The sequence below is a fragment of the Acipenser ruthenus genome, chromosome 1 (genome assembly GCF_902713425.1).
Source record: "Acipenser ruthenus chromosome 1, fAciRut3.2 maternal haplotype, whole genome shotgun sequence".
Lineage (NCBI taxonomy): Eukaryota > Metazoa > Chordata > Actinopteri > Acipenseriformes > Acipenseridae > Acipenser > Acipenser ruthenus.
The window spans coordinates 49,398,783-49,419,843 of NC_081189.1; the positions used below are offsets into that span (position 1 = coordinate 49,398,783).

General features: G+C 40.3%; 1 protein-coding gene across 1 annotated transcript in view; it reads left to right on the forward strand.

Annotated features, from left to right (window-relative positions):
- The window catches only part of polr1e (RNA polymerase I subunit E), a 28,477-nt gene extending 9,238 nt beyond the window's left edge, over nucleotides 1-19,239 (forward strand). Inside the window, exons 7-12 of the mRNA XM_034034420.3 lie at nucleotides 86-193; nucleotides 338-434; nucleotides 719-849; nucleotides 17,393-17,474; nucleotides 17,752-17,883; nucleotides 18,670-19,239. Coding sequence (XP_033890311.3) covers nucleotides 86-193; nucleotides 338-434; nucleotides 719-849; nucleotides 17,393-17,474; nucleotides 17,752-17,883; nucleotides 18,670-18,829 — 710 coding nt within the window. The 3' untranslated portion in view covers nucleotides 18,830-19,239. The remainder of the gene's footprint in view (nucleotides 1-85; nucleotides 194-337; nucleotides 435-718; nucleotides 850-17,392; nucleotides 17,475-17,751; nucleotides 17,884-18,669) is intronic.
- The last annotated feature ends 1,822 nt before the right edge of the window (nucleotides 19,240-21,061 follow it).

A 21,061-nucleotide genomic window follows, 5' to 3' on the forward strand; every position in this document is an offset into this window, starting at 1 on the left:
TCACCCATGTATTTTTGATATATAAAAATGTGTGCAATTGTGTGTATATACACATATAATGATATATGCTGCGTTTGTTTTTTAGCTTTAGTGAACGATGTTGCTCAGACAGACGCTCAGGATGCCTTGCTGTACATCCCGCCGTGTCAGACTGCTGCAAACAAACCTGAAGATGTTTACAAGTTTGATGACCGTATCCTTTTCCAAAACAAGCCGTGCTTGGTGACGAATGTTCTCTTTTCTGCTGTTCAGGGAAATACTTGCATGTAACTGTGGTATAAAAGCAATGAAGTGGTTCATTCCAGAAATAAAATCCAGATTTTCCTTAGCAGTTCAGTTATGTCCCCGGCAGAGTACGAAGCCTCTGCAACCCCTGCTAAAGCGTTTAGGGACATCTTACCTGAAGGCATACAGAAAATGATAGAGGAGGGCAGGTGAGAATAACAATTACTTCTGTTTGGTGTTCATACTTGAGAGAGGTAGACATTTTATAATAACATTTTACTGATGGAGTTGATCTTAACATCCCTGCTGGTAGAAATGATTTCACACAATAGTGTGTTGACACATTTATGTTGAAGGCTGCAGTTACCTAAAAGGTTACAATATACAGAAGTGATTAAAGTCTGTATTTAAAAATGCAGTTCATGCCTACTTGGGTTTTTTTTTTTTTTTTTTTTTTTGTTTCTGATCCCTTTCCGGCTTATGTGTGTTACAGCCCCTCATTCGTGGTGGAAGAGCTGAAGTGCATGCCCATGAATGACAACCTCCGAGATCACAAAGCACGCTGCCTGTGGTACCTGAACCAGCTTATCAAGTTGTTGTTCATGAAAGTTGTCAAGCACAAGTGTAAGTGTGATGCTGACCGAAGCCATGGAGAATGTGTTTTTACTATTTATTGACTTTACTACAGTCATTACTCCTCCGCTGATAGTCATGGAGTTGAAGTAAATGTCACTGTGGTACTGCTGCAAGTACATAGTACTCAAGATTTCCTTCAGGGGGTCAGGCATAACAATAAGCGCAACAGAAGGGGAGACATGAAATTAAGAATTACAATATGTTTCCGAAAAGTAATTCCGATATCAAACGTCATGCAAGGCTCCAGACAAACTTTTTGCCTTAGGAGCCAATGGCTCATAGACCAAAAAAAATTGGTAGCCAAAACCAGTTCCTGAGTGCCACTTCAGGAGCAAGTTGGTTGCTACCATATTCAACTGCTTAAGCCCGGTACACACTGCCTGATACGATAATCGCAAAAAAATTGCAAAAAAATCTTTGCGAGCAGGCATCACACACTGCCCGATAATCACGGGATGGGATGCACAATTTGCGAGTTTTTCCTGACGTTTAGAACATAAGAACGATTACAAACAAGAGGAGGCCCATCTTGCTTGTTTGGGTTGTTAGTAGCTTATTGATCCCAGAATCTCATCAAGCAGCTTCTTGAAGGATCCCAGGGTGTCAGCTTCAACAGCATTACTGGGGAGTTGGTTCCAGACCTTCACAATTCTCTGTGTAAAAAAGTGCCTCCTATTTTCTGTTCTGAATGCCCCTTTATCTAATCTCCATTTGTGACCCCTGGTCCTTGTTTCTTTTGTCAGGTCAAATAAGTCCCCTGGGTCGACATTGTCTATACCTTTTAGAATTTTGAATGCATGAATCAGATCACTGCGTAGTCTTCTTTGTTCAAGACTGAATAGATTCAGTTCTTTTAGCCTGTCTGCATACGGCATGCCTTTTAAACCCAGGATAATTCTGGTTGCTCTTCTTTGCACTCTTTCTAGTGCAGCAATATCCTTTTTGTAACGAGGTGACCAGAACTGAACACAATATTCTAGGTGAGGTCTTACTAATGCATTGTAAAGTTTTAACATTACTTCCCTTGATTTAAATTCAACACTTCTCACAATATATCCAAGCATCTTGTTGGCCTTTTTTATAGCTTCCCCACATTGTCTAGATGAAGACATTTCTGAGTCAACATAAACTCCTAGGTCTTTTTCATAGATTCCTCCTTCAATTTCAGTATCTCCCATATGATATTTATAATGCACATTTTTATTGCCTGCGTGCAGTAGCTTACACTTTTCTCTCTTAAATGTCATTTGCCATGTGTCTACCCAGTTCTGAATGCTGTCATTTTGAATGACCTTTGCTGCTGCAACAGTTTTTGCCGCCACTCCTATTTTTGTGTTGTCTGCAAATTTAACGAGTTTGCCTACTATCCCAGAATCTAAATCATTAATGTAGATTAGGAATAGCAGAGGACCCAATATTGATCCCTGTGGTACACCACTGGTTACCTTGCTCCATTTCGAGGTTTCTCCTCTAATCAGTACTTTCTGTTTTCTAATGTTAACCACTCCCTAATCCATGTGCATGCATTTCCTTGAATCCCTACTGCGTTCAGTTTGAGAATTAATCTTTTATGCGGGACTTTGTCAAAAGCTTTCTGGAAATCTAAATAAACCATGTCGTATGCTTTGCAGTTATCCATTGTCGATGTTGCATCCTCAAAAAAATCAAGCAGGTTAGTTAGACACGATCTCCCGTTACTAAAACCATGCTGACTGGCTCCTAGGATACTGTTACCATATATTTCCATTTTGGATCTTTTATTATAGTTTCCATAAGTTTAGAAATAATAGTAGTCAGGCTTATTGGTCTGTAGTTACTTGGTTCGGTTTTGTCTCCCTTTTTGTGGATCGGTGTTACGTTTGCAATTTTCCAGTCCGTCGGTACAACCCCTGTGTCAAGAGACTGTTGCATGATCTTGGTTATCGGTGTGTAAATAACTTCTTTCATTTCTTTGAGTACTATTGGGAGGATCTCATCTGGCCCAGGGGATTTGTTTATTTTAAGAGCTCCTAGTCCCTTTAACACTTCTGCCTCTGTTATGCTAAAGTTATTTAAAATTGGATAGGAACAGGTCAACATGTGGGGCATGCTGTCCGTGTCCTCCTTTGTAAAAACCTGTGAAAAGTAATCATTTAATATATTTGCAATTTTTTTTTTTAGTCTATGATTTTGCCATTTGTATCTCTTAGACATTTAACCTCCTCTTTGAATGTTCTCTTGCTGTTATAATATTGGAAAAACATTTTGGAATTGGTTTTAGCCCCCTTAGCAATGTTAATTTCTATCTCTCACTTGGCCTTTCTAACTTCCTTTTTGACTTGAGTTTGCAGTTCCAAGTACTCTTTCTGTGTACTTTGTTTTTGGTCCCTTTTAAACGCTTTGTAAAGTGCCTTTTTTTACTGAATATTTTTTTTAATTCAGCTATTAAACCATTTTGGCCATTTTGTTTTAGATTTAGATTTGTTTACTTTTGGGATGTAATTGTTTTGCGCCTCTAGTACTACATTTAAAAAAAAAAAAAAAAAACAGCCATCCTTTTTCTGTGGATGTTTTCTCTATTTTACTCCAATCTACCTACTTCTGTTAGTCTCTGTTTCATACCTTCATAGTTTGCTTTTCTAAAATTGTAAACCTTAGCTTTAGTTATTACTTTTTGGGTTTTAAAAATCACTTCAAATGAGACCATGTTGTGGTCTGAGTTTACCAATGGTTCTCTGACCTCTGTTTTAGTTATTCTGTCTTTTGTTATTTGAAAGACTAAATCAAGGCATGCCTCCCCTCTAGTTGGTGCCTTGACAAATTGCATTAAGAAGCAGTCATTTGTCATTTCCACCATTTCAATTTCGTCCGTCGTGCTCCTCACCGGGTTTTCCCATTTTATATAGGGGAAGTTGAAATCCCCCATTAGTATGGCTTCTCCTTTGCTACACGCCTTTCTAATGTCATTGTATAACAGATTATTTTGCTCGGCGTCTGAATTTGGCAGTCTATAGCATGCTCCTATTATTATGCCCTTTTAATTTTTGTTCATTATTCTGACCCATATTGATTTGGCGTTGTTTTCTTTGTCCAGATTTAACACCTGGGCTCCAAGACTATTTCTTATGTATAGCGCTACCCCTCCGCCTCTTCTGTCCTGCCTGTCTTTACTATACAGTGTGTACCCACTAATGTTATATTCGTCTCCATCACTCTCAGACAACCAAGTTTCTGTAACACCTATCACATCGTAGTTACTTGTTAGTGCAGTAGCTTCAAGTTCTAACATTTTGTTTCTGACACTTCTAGCATTTAGATAAATATATTTAATAGCTGTCTTACCTGAGTTGTTGCCTTTGTTTTGATGTGGTCTCCCTTCTGTTTTTTTTTTTGTTTGCTCCCCCCTTCCTTTCTAGTTTAAATGCTTCTGGACTTCCTCAAGGATCCTTTCTCCGAGTAGATTGCGTCCCCTTTTTATTTAAGTGCAGTCCGTCCCGCCTATATAGATAGTCCTTGTTGTAGAATGTGCTCCAATGTTCAAGAAAGAAACCTTCCTGTATGCACCACGATTTATGCATTTTGTATTACCAGCTGTCCGTATGCTCCTTTGCAAGGTGCAAGCAGTATCCCAGAAAATACCACAGTTTTGGTCTTGTCTTTTAATTTCCTTCCTAGCTCTCTGAATTTGTTTTGCAGAGATCTTGGCCTGTCTCTTTCAATGTTGTTTGACCTGCCCTGGATGCATAAAGTACAGTGGCAATGGGGCAAATCAATAGGAGAAAACAAGGCTATGGCAGTACTAATATCTACAATCTTGGCTAGAAGGTGGTGTTGGTATATGTATGTACAAATAAGCTGCGTACGTTCCTGCAGTTTTTACACATTAAAAAATCTGAAATACGCACTAAATTAAATTTTAATGCGTAAAAATATGCATAGCAATTTTGTCTGCCTCCCCTAAAACTTCTGCGAACAACTACATCTCCCAGAATACAATGTCTTCAGTTACTAGGAAACTACACAAGAAAAAGAAACCAACAAACTATCCAATCTCTGGCCAGCCCTGTTGTCTTTGCAGCCAATCACAGAAGAATAACAAAAATGAATGAATGTCCTTGTTTTCTTTCTCTATGGCTTTTTTTTATATTATAGTTAACATGATTACTGAGTTTAAAAATGTATTGTTAAAATATAAGTAACGTAATTAATCTGCAGTCAGCGTGATACCTTGAAAAAATATGTAGAACACACATGTGGTTGTTCAGTAGTTCAAAGTAACATTGCAGTTAAAATGGAAGGCTCTTTTTTAATGCCTACCGCATTACCATTACATTGTACATATTTATCAAGATTATTCATGACTTCACGGTAATGTTGCATTTTACCATACAAAAATGATGTTTTACGGTGTTAAAATTAGGGTTAGTTGCTTCCAGACCCCAAACCTTAGCGCTGTGTATGTATCTGTATGTACAGCATGTAACATCTTTTGAAAACAAGCCCTGACAGCCCCATAAGCATTGTACTTTAATTATTAGACAAAATATTCCAGAATACTTAAACTGCTGCTATAACCATGCCGTATGAATAACACTATGTAACACAATTTTTGTTCCTGGGTAGTAAGTGTTATTTCCTAATTGCTTATGCCTCAAAAGTATAGAAAATGGCTATTATTCCCCACAAACTTTGCTTTTGTGACCAGGACAGTGATATTTTGAAATTTACCTATTTCCAATGAGAAAACGGGCAAATTTGTGTCTCTTCGTTCACATAGTCAGAAAAAAACATCCAAATCCAAATTAACATGTATTTATACTAAAGTAATACAAAAATGACTACAAAAGATTTAGAAGTGAGTAGTTTTTCGAGATTTACGATTATACTGTAAATCACTTTCACGAATCAGCCCCCAAATGCAGTCTCCCATCATGTTCTTGTTATACTGTCCTTGGTAGCGGCGTTCAAAGTCCAGTATATCCTGGTGGAAGCGCTCGCCTTGCTCCTCCGAATACGCTCCCATGTTCTCCTTGAATTTATCAAGATGAGCATCAAGGATATGGACTTTGAGGGACATCCTACAGCCCATTGTGCCGTAGTTCTTCACCAGAGTCTCAACCAGCTCCACATAGTTTTCGGCCTTGTGATTGCCCAGGAAGCCCCGAACCACTGCGACAAAGCTGTTCCAAGCCGCTTTCTCCTTACTAGTGAGCTTCTTGGGGAATTCATTGCACTCCAGGATCTTCTTTATCTGTGGTCCGACGAAGACACCGGCTTTGACCTTTGCCTCAGACAGCTTAGGGAAGAAGTCTTGAAGGTACTTGAAGGCTGCCGACTCCTTATCTAGAGCTCTGACAAATTGTTTCATAAGGCCCAATTTGATGTGCAGTGGTGGCATCAGCACCTTCCGGGGGTCCACCAGTGGCTCCCATTTGACGTTGTCCCTGCTGTCCCAAAGGCAAAGATAGCAGGGAAACTTGGTAAAACCGCCTTGGAGACGCATCAGGAATGCCACCATTTTGAAGTCTCCTATGACCTTGATGCCATCTCAGAAAAATGCAGATATGTATCCACTTAGGCAGCTGGAACTAAACTGAACTGGTGGGCTTAAGGCCCCTGTATTTATACTACTATTTATATTACTGGAAAGTTCTAGAAGTTACTCCAAGTTTACTCAGCACTGAATCTATCTGGAATGTTCTGGAAAATAGGTAAATTTCAAAATATCACTGTCCTGGTCACAAAAGCAAAGTTTGTGGGGAATAATAGCCATTTTCTATACTTTTGAGGCATAAGCAATTAGGAAATAACACTTACTACCCAGGAACCAAAAACAAAAAAAAATTGTTACACTGTGTAATTTATTAATAGCGTTATAATTATACCAAATTACCTTTACTTACAATAAAGGGAAAACATCAATAAAAATGTGATTTGGTCTTTAATTACACTATATATGAATCATACAGCATGGTTACAACAGCAGTTTTTAACTTATGTAAATATTTTGTACAATGCTTATACTTAGAGAGAGATGGCCAAACGCAGTGAAGTCATTGGTTGCTGACTTTAACACTTGTGAGTGGGTATAACAGACTAGCCGATGTGAAGGAATTACATCGCAAAATATGATCGGACGATCCTGTAAAATCGCATCTCGAAGCAAACACTACCTGATGCAACTGAAAAATCTCATCGCTATTGATCGCGTCAGGCAGCGTGTCTTGGGCTTTAAAGTACAAGACACTAAAGTAGTACTAAACAGTGATTTAATGTCTGTACTCACTTGTTTGTTGCCACATTTTGCTAAATGATTTATCTATGCAGCTGATAACTGCAGTGAACTTTTGCAAGTGTGTGGAATGTGTGCGTTATGCTATTTATGATATTAAATACACCACAGCAAGCACATTCATATTTTCATTAGCACAATCAGAGCTACATTTGGTGAATGGCAGTTTAAGTAAGCTGCAGTACATTTCATTTTGAATTCCCTAATGTTTTGCTTTTACCAGTACACTTCCTAATTAGTCCCAAGTATTTCCATGCGTTCTGCTTTCACCTTTCTTAATTTGATTAATAGTTTGTTTTCACTGCAACAGCTGACCCTAAATTAGTGCAAAACACACACTACATTACTGTTTTTCATTATGGTAATGTCTTAAATTAATGTTCCTGCTTTGGCTGAAGAGATATTATCAGCTCATCATCTAACTGGGGATTCTGCTGCGCAATTAAATACTTAATCTGACGATAAACAGTTTCATCGAATCTGTTATATCTGGGATAGTTGTTAAAGAAGATGCAACAGACGAGAAAATGATGTTCGTGTTGTCTCAAAACTTTAGGCAGTCTACGATTTGAATGGTGAAAGACAACATCGGTTTACCACAAAGAAAGTGGCTATATTTGTAAACTTGATTAAACATGTCACAAGTGTATATATTTTAAACACCGACACAGGTTTATATATAATACACATGATTGATTAGTTTTTCTTCACCTATTCACACAGTGTTTAGCGGTCTTAACCCCACCCAGTGCTGGCGCTGCGATTTACTGGGCCCTGGTGCAAAGAAAAAAAAAAAAAAAGCACATCCTAAAGAAGACCTTTTGAAAATAAATACATCGGCAGCAAAATCTAAATCGGTCAGTTTATTTTTCAACAAACATATTCTAACATTATTTTAAGCTGACTGTGAACAAGACAGTAATCAATCAAGTAACGGTATATCCAAACATTAATAAATAAATTGTGTAACAAGATTAATCAATTTAATTAATAACTCGATTTAGTTAATATTGAACATATTAATAGCTTCAAATTAGTCACAAAACGTATTAATCATAGGCATCAATTGGATTTTTAAATTTAATGTTATCAAGTATAAAAACGTTTCTATAAATTTAAGGATGTTGGAAATGGTGGTTTGTGAATAGTTACATACCAAACTAAATTACTCAATCTTAAATTAATACATAAATAAAGCACATTATTTATCATTGTAGCATCTTGGTGTCCATCAAACACATGCATTGGTTACTTAGGATTACTTTGCTTTTTATAGTGAGTTCAATTATTAAAGTTTGCACCACTAAATAAACCTGGTTTCAGCGGGTCTTAACGCAGTGCTCAGTTGTCTATTTGGGACCCCTTTGCACTGTCATCAGAATCGCTTTGGCGAATATGTTAATGATGGGGCAGGTGCTCTAACGGGGCAAGACATGTCTTCAGAATACCATTTCAGTGCAGTATTTCTTTTTTTTGCTCCACGTATGCATCGCAGAATCGGGGGCAAGCGCCGTTCGCGCTTGCACTCACATTTGCGCTGTGATCAGAATACAGCCCTAAGTTTTCGTTTATAGACAGAGTTTAAGATGTGTGTGTTAATAAAAGGTTTTTAAAACATACTTTTCATGTCTTGAGAAACTACATAAAATAGGTAGTAAACAAAAAAATCTATATATTGTTTTTAAATCAAGTGATTTAAACCGTGATAAAAAAACATCTTCCTATACAGTACAGTCCACTGTAAGTTGAGGCTACATTGATTTGTATTTTGCCAGTATTGCATGTACAGTTGTAATTTATTTTAGAATACAATGAAATAGCAGTACAGCTATGGCCAAAAGTTTTACATCTCCCTATTTAAGTAATTTAGCTTCACGGAGTCGAATGAAGCTTGTGGAATAATGCTATGTTAACATACTGAATTGCATACCGCTTTGTAGTTTTCCATATTTAATGTGACATTTCAAAATCCAACATGCCTTAAATACTACTGTACTATTGTGGCTTCTAGTAGACTTTGCAATATCGTTCTGTAGTTTTTGATTACATGATCATTAAAACATCTAAATTGTATATAGGCTTTTTTAAAAACAAAATTTTATTGTTAATCCAAAAAAAGATGTAGGTGATGCAAAAGTTGTGGCCATAGCTGTACCATTTATTTCAGCAAAAAAATAAATAGAAAAATGTAAAAGCGTAATAGTTGATAGTTTTCAAGCGTACGTTTTAATTTTATTATAACCGTTTAGGAGGCTGTGTGGTGCAGTGGTTAAAGAAACGGGCTTGTAACCAGGAGGTGCCCGGTTCAAATCCCACCTCAGCCACTGACTTATTGTGTGACTCTGAGCAAGTCACTTAACCTCCTTGTGCTCCGTCTTTTCGGGTGAGACGTAGTTGTAAGTGACTCTGCAGCTGATGCATAGTTCACACACCCTAGTCTCTAAGTCGCCTTGGATAAAGACGTCTGCTAAATAAACAAATAATTTAAAATATTTAATATGTAAAATGTAATACACCTTTTAGCATTTTGGATGTTCACACTCATGAACAAAAACTAATAAATTTAGTATAAAAGTATGATTTAATATAAAAAAAAAAAGTTTTCACCAGTTTTCGATCCACTGATCTTTGTCGTGCTAGGTAAACGTGCTAACCTCTACAGTACAGGCTCCAGCTTAATGCCTTCCCCTTATTATTAGCCAAGGACCCGGCGTCTTTCTAAGTGGAACAAAGGTTGAGATTTCGGCAATTACAATGTAAGGGAGGTACCTCACACTGCTGCCCCGGGAAGTGCTGTCTGTCGGGCAAACCTCTCCTGAGGACTCGGCGGTAGCTGTCCACGTTCTTTTTTCGCCAGAGTACACGAAAGAATTTTCTTTCTTTCTTTCTTTCTTTCTTTCTTTCTTTCTTTCTTTCTTTCTTTCTTTCTTTCTTTCTTTCATCACAAGGCCTTGTTTGTAGAAAACAAATTCATGATTTAAAAAGTAGAGTTTAATAACATAATAAACCTTCAAACAACTCACAGTTTCTACCACTTTATTTATCATTTATCGGTAGTTTCACCCTTCCATTCCCCATTAAAAATCCCAAATATTGAGTTTCTGATTTGGCAAACGCACATTTTCGCAAGTTAACTGTCAGCCGGGCTACCCTTAGACTGAAGGATGGCTGTAACCCTAGCCAAATGCTCTCGCCAGGTGGAGCTGTAAATAACAATGACATCAATATACTCTGCTGCATATTCATGATGTGGGCGTAAAACCTGGTCCATCAGTCTCTGAAAGGCATCGGACGCACCATGTAGCCCAAACGGCATGGTTTTAAAGTGAAACAGCCCTTCTGCCAGTATCCCTTTGTCAAGTCCAGAGTAGAGATAAACTTTGCCTTTCCCTTTTTGTCTATCTAGAAGTTCGTCAACCCGAGGCATAGGGTACGCATCGAACTTGGCAATAGCGTTTACCTTCCAGAAATCTACACAGAAGCGGTTGGTGCCGTCTTTCTTGGCAACTATGACAGTAGGACTGCACCACTCGCTCCTGGAAGGTTCAATCACCCCAAGTTCGAGCATGTCCCATACCTCTCTGCGAACGCCACTTTGACTTTCTGGGATCCGATAAGGTCTCTCTTGTACTGTGACACCTGGTGGAGAGATAATGTCATATTCAACCAAGTTAGTTCTGCCGGGCAAGTCAGGAAAAACATTGCTGAACTCTTCAATAAGCTTACGCAGCTCCTTTTGCTGATTTGGAACCAATTGTTCCCCCATCAAAATGATTTTAGTGCTAGGAGTCTCTGGACAGGGGCCTAAATCATCCTCTACATTGCCTGGGTCTATAAAGAAGACCTCCATTGCCTGCCAGGGCTTTAATAGGGCAGCAGTGTGGAGTAGTGGTTAGGGCTCTGGACTCTTGACCGGAGGGTCGTGGGTTCAGTCCCAGGTGGGGGACACTGCTGCTGTACCCTTGAGCAAGGTACTTTACCTAGATTGCTCCAGTAAAAACCCAACTGTATAAATGGGTAATTGTATGTAAAAGTAATGTGATATCTTGTAACAATTGTAAGTCGCCCTGGATAAGGGCGTCTGCTAAGAAATAAATAAATAAATAAAAATAAATAAAATAATAAATTGACATGATAACTTTCACATTCATTACGGCGATCGGGCTGCCAAATTTCATAATTCACCTTTCCTATAGCCCGAATCTCTTCATATGACCCCTGCCATTTAGCACATAATTTTGATTCTGAGAAGGGAAGCAGCAGCATTACCTTGTCTCCTGGTCAAAAGGTTTGAATTAATGGATTTTTATTGTAATGCTGCTGTTGCCAGGTGCTTAGCCAATTTGAGGTTGTCCTGGGCCAAACGACCGACCAAATCAAGGCGATCTCTCTGTAGGAGCATATGCTTCATTACGTTTTTGGGCGAGGCTTTGTGCTCATCCCACCCCTCTCTCAGCCGTAGAAGAGCCCAAAGGGGGAGAACCCTGGAGAACCTCTCTCACTGCAAAAAGGAGGTAGGGAAGAAGCGATGCCCAATGTTTTTGCTCTTGCATTACAAAACGCCTCAGCATCTGCTTCAAGGTCTGATTTAAAATGTTCCACCAAACCGTCAGTCTGTGGATGATAAACAGATGTCCTGATGGGACGTATTTTTAATATTTTATATACCTGCTGTAACGTGTTAGACAAGAAGTTGGTCCCATGATCGGTGTAAATCTCCTTGGGGATCCCTACTCTAGCCATAATCTGCACTAACTCTGTGGCTACTGCAGCGGCACTAGTGGACCTCAATGGAATTGCCTCTGGGTATCGCGTTGCATAATCTACCACCACTAATATATGCGTATACCCAGAGTCAGAAGGTAGCAAAGGGCCCACTATGTCCATTGCAATGCGTTCAAAGGGAGTGGAAATAATCGGCAGTGGAACTAAAGGGGCGCTGGCAGTCTGGGCATGTGGCGACATATTTCGACACATCAGTATGAAGACCTACCCAATAGAATCAAGCCAATATCCGCTCCCTTGTCTTATCAGCTCCGAGGTGCCCCACAAAAGGGATATCATGTGCCAGCCTCATGACTTCGGTCCGACAAGACGGGGCAACCAATAATTGTGTTACAAGCTGTCCTGTGCCCGCGGCTAGATTTACCCAATACAGTAATTGCCCCTTGATACTGAAGTGTGGATATACTAGCGCCCCAGTGCCATCAACATCCTTACCTTCAATAGACCGGACCTGCCCCCAAGTGTGCACTAGTGACGGGTCATTATGTTGGCCCCACACTGTCCGTGCTTGAGTACCACATGTCCGGGCTCTTGAGAGGGGCTGGAGTAGCATCTTCCCTGGATGGCCCAGTAACCTCGCCCTCTCGGTCACACTGCGTTCCAACTCCCTTTGACTGGCGTTTGTTACCATCTGAGCGCTCTCCCACCAGTCCCCAGCCTTGTCTTAGTGATGCTCCCTCCCATTTTGCGGTCCTTCTCTCTTTATTTGTTTTTTTTTATAGAACGGAAAATAGGAGAAAACATTTCGGCTTGAAAAGGAAACACATTACCAATTTGTTCCTTTTTCTTTTTTTCTGCCACATTTTACATGTGCGGTCGAGACTGCCATTAATTTAACCAATTCTCTATAATTTGGCCAGCCTCGACCCAGAATTATTGGGTGTGGTAGCCTTTCCGCCACCCCAACTACTAGGTGGCGTTTTATTGGTCCTACCGATTTTAAATATACTTTTGGGGTGGGGTATGTCGCCGTATCTCCATGGACGCAGGAGATTGCCACCTGGCCTTGTGGCTGCCACGACACACCGCCCAACAGAGCTGCTTTAATTAAGGTCTGCTCACACCCGGTGTCCACTAATGCGTGGGTTGTCACCTTGCCTAAAACTGCATTAACAATACAAGGCCCCTCCCGACCATTTTCTCCGCGCTTACCCGCTTCAGATGCCCAGTTACACACTGCCACGTCGCACTCCATTGCCGATGGCCATAACCTGGCCTGGTGCCCCTGTTGGTTGCATCTAAGACAGATAGGAGAGAAGAAGGGAACATTGGTTAAACGTTTGTCTCGTTGCTGGTATGGCAACGGGGCTGGGGTAGCAGCTTTACCCTCGCTGGGGGCCAACCTTGACTTCCATGAAGAGGAGGCAAGGTTGCCCATTGGGGCCGGAGATCTAGGAGGTCTCGGTCCCGGTGTTGTAGGTGGAGCAGAGAGAGGAGGTGGTGTACAGCTGCTCCTGTGGACGGGAGCTGTGGACAGGTTGGTGTGGGCTGAGACCAGGGAGTCCTCAAAATCCTCAGCCAGTTTTATCGCTGCTTCCAAGGTGGTGCCGTATCTATACCTGGGTTTCGGTGACAACCACATGGCAGAATTGCTCCACTGCTATGGCTTCACCCATTTGCAGACCTGTTTTCTGGGCAGGGCTTAGCCAGTGCACCATTTGGACATACAGCTGCTGCGCAACCACCCTGGGGCATGTCTCTGGGGATCTTCGGTATTCCCGGAATCATACCCTGTGCGTTTTCCCCCATGATGTTGAGACGGCGTAGGATGGCTCGCTTTACCAGGTCGTAGTCGGCGGCTTCGGTGTCCGTCATGGCCTGATACGCTGCCTGAGCCTCCCCGATCAGGCAGGATTCCAGTTGGCTCGCCCAGTACATTCTGGGCCATGATGCGGTGGTAGCCAGCCGCTCGAAAGCGACCAGATAAGCCTTGGGGTCGGCCGTCATTTTCAGTGCCCTTACCTTTGGGGCCATCATCATGGGTGCCGTTGGTACTGTGGTCTGGATCGCCAGACTGACTTTCTCAACCAACGACATGTACCGCTTCTCTCTCCGTCTCTCCGCAGCCTACTGTCTGCTGTCCAGCGCCTCCAGCAGCGCTGAAAGTGATGTGTGATCCATAATCCCGTGTTCTGACATCGCGTGTGGCAAAATGGTTAATAGTGTGCAGGTGATCAATGAACAGACCTATAATCCAGGTGCAAAGGTTGTTTAATGATATTTTTGTGTCCAGTGCCTGACGGCAAAACAAACAGTAAACAATAAATGATGTTTAAGTATACAGCAGCGTGTATTACTTAATTTATAATCCCTGCGTTTGTCACGTTTTTATTATACACCCACACAAAACACATACACAAGTCTGTTAGTGCGTGAATTAGTGCTAGTGGTGCAAATACAATTATTGGTGATACAAGTGCAGTGCTGTTCTGGGTGTGTGCTGGCCTCTGGCGACAGCTCCGGAATGTGTTAGCTGTCTAGTGATCGCAAACAACAAATAGACAGAACAAACAAACACTCATGATACGGATACACGAAACACAGGTCCTTCCAGGAAACTTTTCATAAACCAAAAAACCAAGGATCAGATAACATTGCTTCGAACCCTATTTATACCGTCACACATAATTTCCCTTCAGGGTCAATGAGTTAGTGTACCGAAGCTCTGTCTCTTTTCTACATGACCGACTTCCTTTTAACCCTCAGAACGAAGTGTCAAGTAGTAGTCCAGGGTACTCTGTTCCCGTTACTTAGCGCCCTCACAGGTTGAGAGGGAGATTTACCACCATTGTCTTTCTGTCACACCATTACACGGCCGTGAGACTCTCAAAATTGTGAAAAACCGTGAGTTTCACTGGTAAACCTTGAGACTTGACATCCATGACACTGGAACTATTTTTTTTGTGTGTAGTGATATTTACTGTTGAACATATCATTCTAGTAATTTTAAATTCGATTTATAATAGCATTAGCTGCATACTGACACTTTGCGTCGGGCCTTATAATGCCCTAAGTGTGCAGTTATCTCATGTTAACCCACCCCCTTTCATACTTCAACCCTTTGCGGTCCTATGTCGGACCTGGTCCGACATTGCAATTATTCCTATCCGATCCAATGTCGGACCCTGTCCGACATCATCAAAAAGACGCAAAAACAGGTTTCTAGTCGTTTTTTCTCCGGAAAAAGCCAAGAAAACCATTCAGTGGCCGAGTGGGAGCGACAGGAGCCGAGACGAGGCGAAAAAAAAAAAAGGCGTATCTCATGAATAGTCATACTTGCCCCTGGCATTAGATAACGGCAGCCATAAGGAAACAAGCTTACTGAATCGGAGCTCTGAGAATATCACGGATATTTTTGAGATTTATAGTAATAAAATAATGACTTGGATTGCATTATTGAGGAGTTTGGTGATAAAACGAGTGATCAGGAGATGATTTGATCGGTATGTACGACATTATTATTATTATTATTATTATTTATTTCTTGGCATATGTGAAAGCTATAGCGAACGAAAGGGTGGGGCGGGGCTGGAGATGCCTAGCGAGTGCTTTGTTGATATGCAGGGCCTTTTAAACCCGTTTGACTGTGGAAAAAAAAAACTTTTAAACAGCGCGTCTAAAATTAACTGCGCGTGTGAAAATAAATTGGACCTGACACGTACTTAATAAATGGACTGCAAAGGGTTAATGCTTCATTAATGCACATCTAATTTAACTGCGACTCTGTGTGTGTATTTTACAGTGATAGTGTGACGGAGCGAGTGAGTCCAAGTCATAAATCTCCTTCCCGATCTGTGAGGGCGTTGTATAACAGAAACAGCGTGCCTCGGTCTTGATGTGTTGGCAATTCATTCCAGGGAAAGTCGGCCATCCAGAAAGGGAGCGGAGTCACAATACCAGAAGTCATCGCCTTAATGCAGTAGGCGATGTGGCAATCGCGGATTGGAGGAAAAGCGATTCCACTCGTTACTGAAGGGGGCGTGACCTAAGGGTATATCGGGGGATGTGGCGAAGCACTCCGTTCCTTTTGTTATGGTTACGAGAGGACCTGTAAAGAAGAACTGTGATTTAACCGTGAGTGTTTCGTGTTTTGTATGTCTCAATAACTGTGTCGTTTGTCATTTGTTGACTGCAAAAAAATCCGGGAGCTGCAGCTAAAAAGCCAGCACCAGCCCTGGACCACACTGCACTACTGTTTCACCATTATTGTATACTTCACTTGCATTATGAGCACTCACTTGGGAATTGTGATCGTGTGTGTTTAAAGTGCGCGTTAGTATTAAGTATTATTTCGGGACTGAACTCCGTGGGTTTTAACTGTGCCATACACATCGTTGTGTAGGGCCAGTTATTTGCAGCGCAAATAAAGAGCTGTTTTTTACCATGAACGGTGTTTGTTATTACTGAGCACTGCATCACCTCTACACCTGCACACTTTGCCACAGATGGATATTTTAAAACTGTTTGTTTTGTTGAAGTTTCCTTTTAAAATATTACATTCCACTCCTTAAAACGCTTCTTCGGGTTCTATTGCTTAATAGATGGAAAAACATGTCCTAGGACTACCTGATCGACTACTAAGAGGGATTGACTTATTTGTTTAAATTAAGATTATAAAAAAGGGTTTTGTATTATTGTACATAAACCAAACATAAAAGTTAATACAGTTAATACCAAGTAAGCAATATTTATTTAAAGTATCATATTTGCAATATGTGGCTATGGATTAGTTTTTTACACCGGCATTGTCAAAACATATGAGGTTTTCACTCAGAAAATAGTTAATAACAGCAGCATTTCACAAGGAATGTGATGAGTGTGCATATGATTGAACATGATGATAAACAAATACATTACCTTTTTTTCTGATGGTAATTTATTAAAAATGTTAAACTCTGCTCTGTCTTGCACATCTCAACTTTGCCTGCCTGTGCCCCGTGCCTAACAAATGTGATCGCCATTCACTGTGCTGTGATTGCTTGGCAGTCATGAAAGTGTCTCAGGTTATTATGGGATGCCGTGACTGAAATTTCTGTTGGTACACTTTAAAGGTTCATTGGTCTGCATTTGCACTTGCGATCTATACTATGGACCTGCAGACCACTGAATTTAATCTCTAAAAATAATACATAAAATTGTCTTCTAACATGTGCTTTCAAAGCTTTTTTGCTGCACACTAAAATTACTGTTTTTTTCCCTTCCAAATACCACTCACAGCTTGCTGCATATTAAATATCTGAATGTTGTATTACAAAAACAAAAAACATTTTTGCGATGGAGCCATTCTGCTCTATTTTCCCCGGGTTTTCATTCTGGAGTTTGCCTTAGCTTGCCTAACAGGTAAGGTCTGAGGGTTTTTTCAAACAATAATATAAATGTGGGGTCGGGGGTAAAGATGGCGAAAGTCTAGTTACCGGAATTTTTTTTTGTTGCTAGAATAAAGTTGTTAACCATGCAACATATTGTATCTTTCAGTTGCCCTGGGCGATACCTGCCCGCGTTTAATTCAGAGCAAATTAATGAAGACCTTCACATTCTTATCATTCAACTCTGGCAGGTGAGTAACAGTTCATGTAAGACATCTACATCAAATGCCTATCCTGACCAACGGTAAGTACACCCAAGTGTACCCAGCATTGACACATCTGTAGTTGGGTATGTAATGGGGTTGTTATCAGCAAATTTAATTTCCTTATTCATGTTCGTATTTGCAAATATTAAATTTATTGGATATTTAATGGATATTTAAGGCTTAATATACTTTCATCCATAAGTTTTCCTTGATCAAATGAATTTGTTAAAGTTCCAGTGAAAGTGATCTGTTTTCTTTTAAGTATCCAGAATGTGGTTTCATCCTCAATGAAGTCCAAGATCTCATCCTATGTCTTGGCCCTGGCTCTGCATATCAATGACTTTCAAACAGACCTGACACTTCTGCAGCGGGACATGAAGCTCAGTGAGAATAAGTAAGTCAGCATTTCATTTCTTTATATTTTTCAGTTTACACACATGACATCATACAAAGGTGCATAAAAAAAGAGATAATAAATCATCTAATTTTGAAACTAGCGTTACTTCTAAAAATACTAGTACTACTGAAATCTAATAACTTGTTTGCCAAGTCATAGATGTGGAAAGGCTAACTTGGTCAAATGAATGTAGTCATTCAGACACATGTATGAGGCCTATATCTTTAACAATAAATAGTCTTCAATGAAAATTGGGCAACCAACTCATGTACCTCATTTACATACCAGCTGTAACCAATATATTTATGGTAAAAAATTAAAAAAAAAAAAAAAAAACCCGAAACAAAATCCATATAAAACACATGGCTTTTCTATTATCTTATTTTTTGTTCTTTCAATAATAGATGCATAATTTTAGGTTGCCTGTCCAAACTTTTCAGGAATACAGGTTTATACTCAACAGCAAAACACCGTTGCATTGAATACATAGAGAGACATACAGGGATTTACTACCACTTTATCATTGCTTCAGTAGTTAAGCAATGTGCTTCAACAGTGTTATAATTTAAATATCATTGAAAACTGGTAAACATGTTAAGCAACCCTATAAAAGCCCTATATTTACAGATAAAACCTAGTTACAATTGCTTGGTTTTGCAGAGGTCAGTTGGCATGTACCAAAATAACATCTTAACAGTGCAGCTTCAATGAAAGAATACTTGAACACTAGTTTAATTTACCATACATAAATAATACATGTTTTGTTGTCTCTTGTCTTTTAAGAATGTTGGAAATTGCCAAAGCTATGGGACTGAAGATCACAAAAAGGAGTGTGTCTATGTCTGGTGGAGTGTCTGAGGACCACAAGTTTGGTACACTGGTACTTCCACTGTTAAAATATGACCAGGGTGGGAACCAAAGGAAGAGGAAAAGAATGGCATAGGGAGCAGAGAGCAGACCTGATGTGACAGAATTACACAAACCATGACCCTATTTGTGAAACTAAAGCACAGGCTAATGTTTGGCAATGAGAGAAACAAGCTCAAATATATAAACGTGGCTTTCGTATATACAATTTCTTACAACATTTATTAATCTGAATTCAAGTACACGCATGTGTCGGACATATGCCATTGTCATGTTTTGTGGAGTTTCTACATGCAACAGTCAAGTTGTTATGAATCTGTTGGTCACTGTACTAAACAAGCTCACTCTTATATGGTCAGCACCCAAAATTAAACATGTATTGTACATCACTTGTAAATCTGGTTTATAAATAACATTTATAAATGCAGCTGTATTTTATCAGTTCAACTAAATGCATAAAATAAAACCATTATCACTAGACTGGAACATGCTATTTACGGTTGCATATTCTTTAGCACTCAGTTGTATCGTTGATGGGGCCTTTTGTTAAACTTATTTTTAGAGAAGAATGCATGATGCTTCCTCACTTACTATTTGATTTGAGATATTTAATCTTTTAAATATTATAGTACATGCTTATATAGTTGACTTGGCTTTTGATTTATCTTTTTGATCAATTTTACAATTAATAGACTTTTGATAGTTAAGCATTCAAGCTATTTGAAAACAACAGATACCCTTTTTTATCTCCAAGAGTGATGCTGCACCTATAAGCAGTTGTGAATGAAGGGGTATAATAAGCATAGGGTGCCAATACTTTTGTCTACAACTGTACATATATTTTAATTTTAAAACATGATATATGGTACTACTTAATGTTAAAGGAAGCTCTCAGTTTCTGTTCCTTATATGTGGGTCATCTGTTTACACTTGCACTTCCTGGGTCACCTTCGCAGTGTTACTGGCAGAAAGCGTGTTAGTTAATGACAGGCAGGAAGCCATTGAAGGGGTTGGGACAATTTCACCCTCTAGGTGAAATGATCAAGCAAGTGAAACACTAAGTGAAAGTCTAGCATGCAAACAGATTTCTTTAACCAGGTGGTGTACTATATATCATGTTTTAAAATAAAAATACAAGTTACTATAACATTTGTTTATTTTGAATACTGGACACCTGAGCCTTCTATAATGAATGGAAGTACAATACCTGTAAGAGGTATGGTATTACTTTTGTAAACTACAAACACTTTATTCACTTTGTGCCAACAGGGCCAGCACAGTTACATCTCAATAGTACAAGCAATAATACAAGACCTAAGGAGACCATACTCAGTAAATACCAATAAAAAAAACTACCTTCTTTTTTTTTTTTTTTTTAACCAATTACCAACCCCCTCCATTCCGAAACCGGTACCATACTGTACCGAACTGGGACAGAGGTTACCGCACCGGTACAGTGCTGCTATAAACCGTACTGACCCGGTGCTACAGACACCAAACCGGTAACATCCTGGTACCATTCCATTTTCATACTGTACAGACCCCTTTTTGCTGTCTTTAGCAGCTGTGGCGGCAACTGTACATTCTTACTGTACATTGCTTGCTATTTCCATAATGCCTGGGTTTTATCTTTGTCACATATGCTAGGCCAACCTGCCTGTGGAGGACAAGCATGGCAGATGCTCTTCCTGCGAGTTTTGTGCGCATTTCTCCAAACGTATGCCAGAGAAGCGTCTCTCCCGCAGCTCTACAGAGTGCTTTGCGTCCCTCACTGTGTTAGCAAGGTGGCAGCGTCCTCCCCCCATGGCTCTGTACCAAGGGAGACCGGACAACTCACCCAGGAAGGTAGCCCACGCAGGAAATGCGTCCTCATGGTCTTCTTCATCCTCTGCCTCTCCTCCGAGGAAGAGGAAGAAGAGCAAATGGAGAAGCCCTGGGCCGCAGTTTCCCACCAGGGAGCTGTTTTTGCAGTGTTGCTGTGTGAATGTTTGGCACCGCCGGCCCCGTCTGTCTCTTTGGGGTCCCAGGAGGCTACGTGTGCAGATTGGCAGCAATGTGCTCTCCATCGCCGGATCTGAGGAGGTGGGTGAATAGCAGCTGGCTTTCCTGTCTGAGGACGTGGAGTCAGACAGCACATCCCCTTCGGGTAATCCCCCCCAGTCAGCAGAGCTTCTGCCATTGATCAGGAGGGCCACTGCAGTATTGCAGGTGACCTGGTCTACAGAAGGTGAGGCAAGGCAGTTAATTTTCGATGACGAGCCTGCCATCTCTCCCGTGTAACTCTCCTGTCCAAGGACGCTACCTGCCC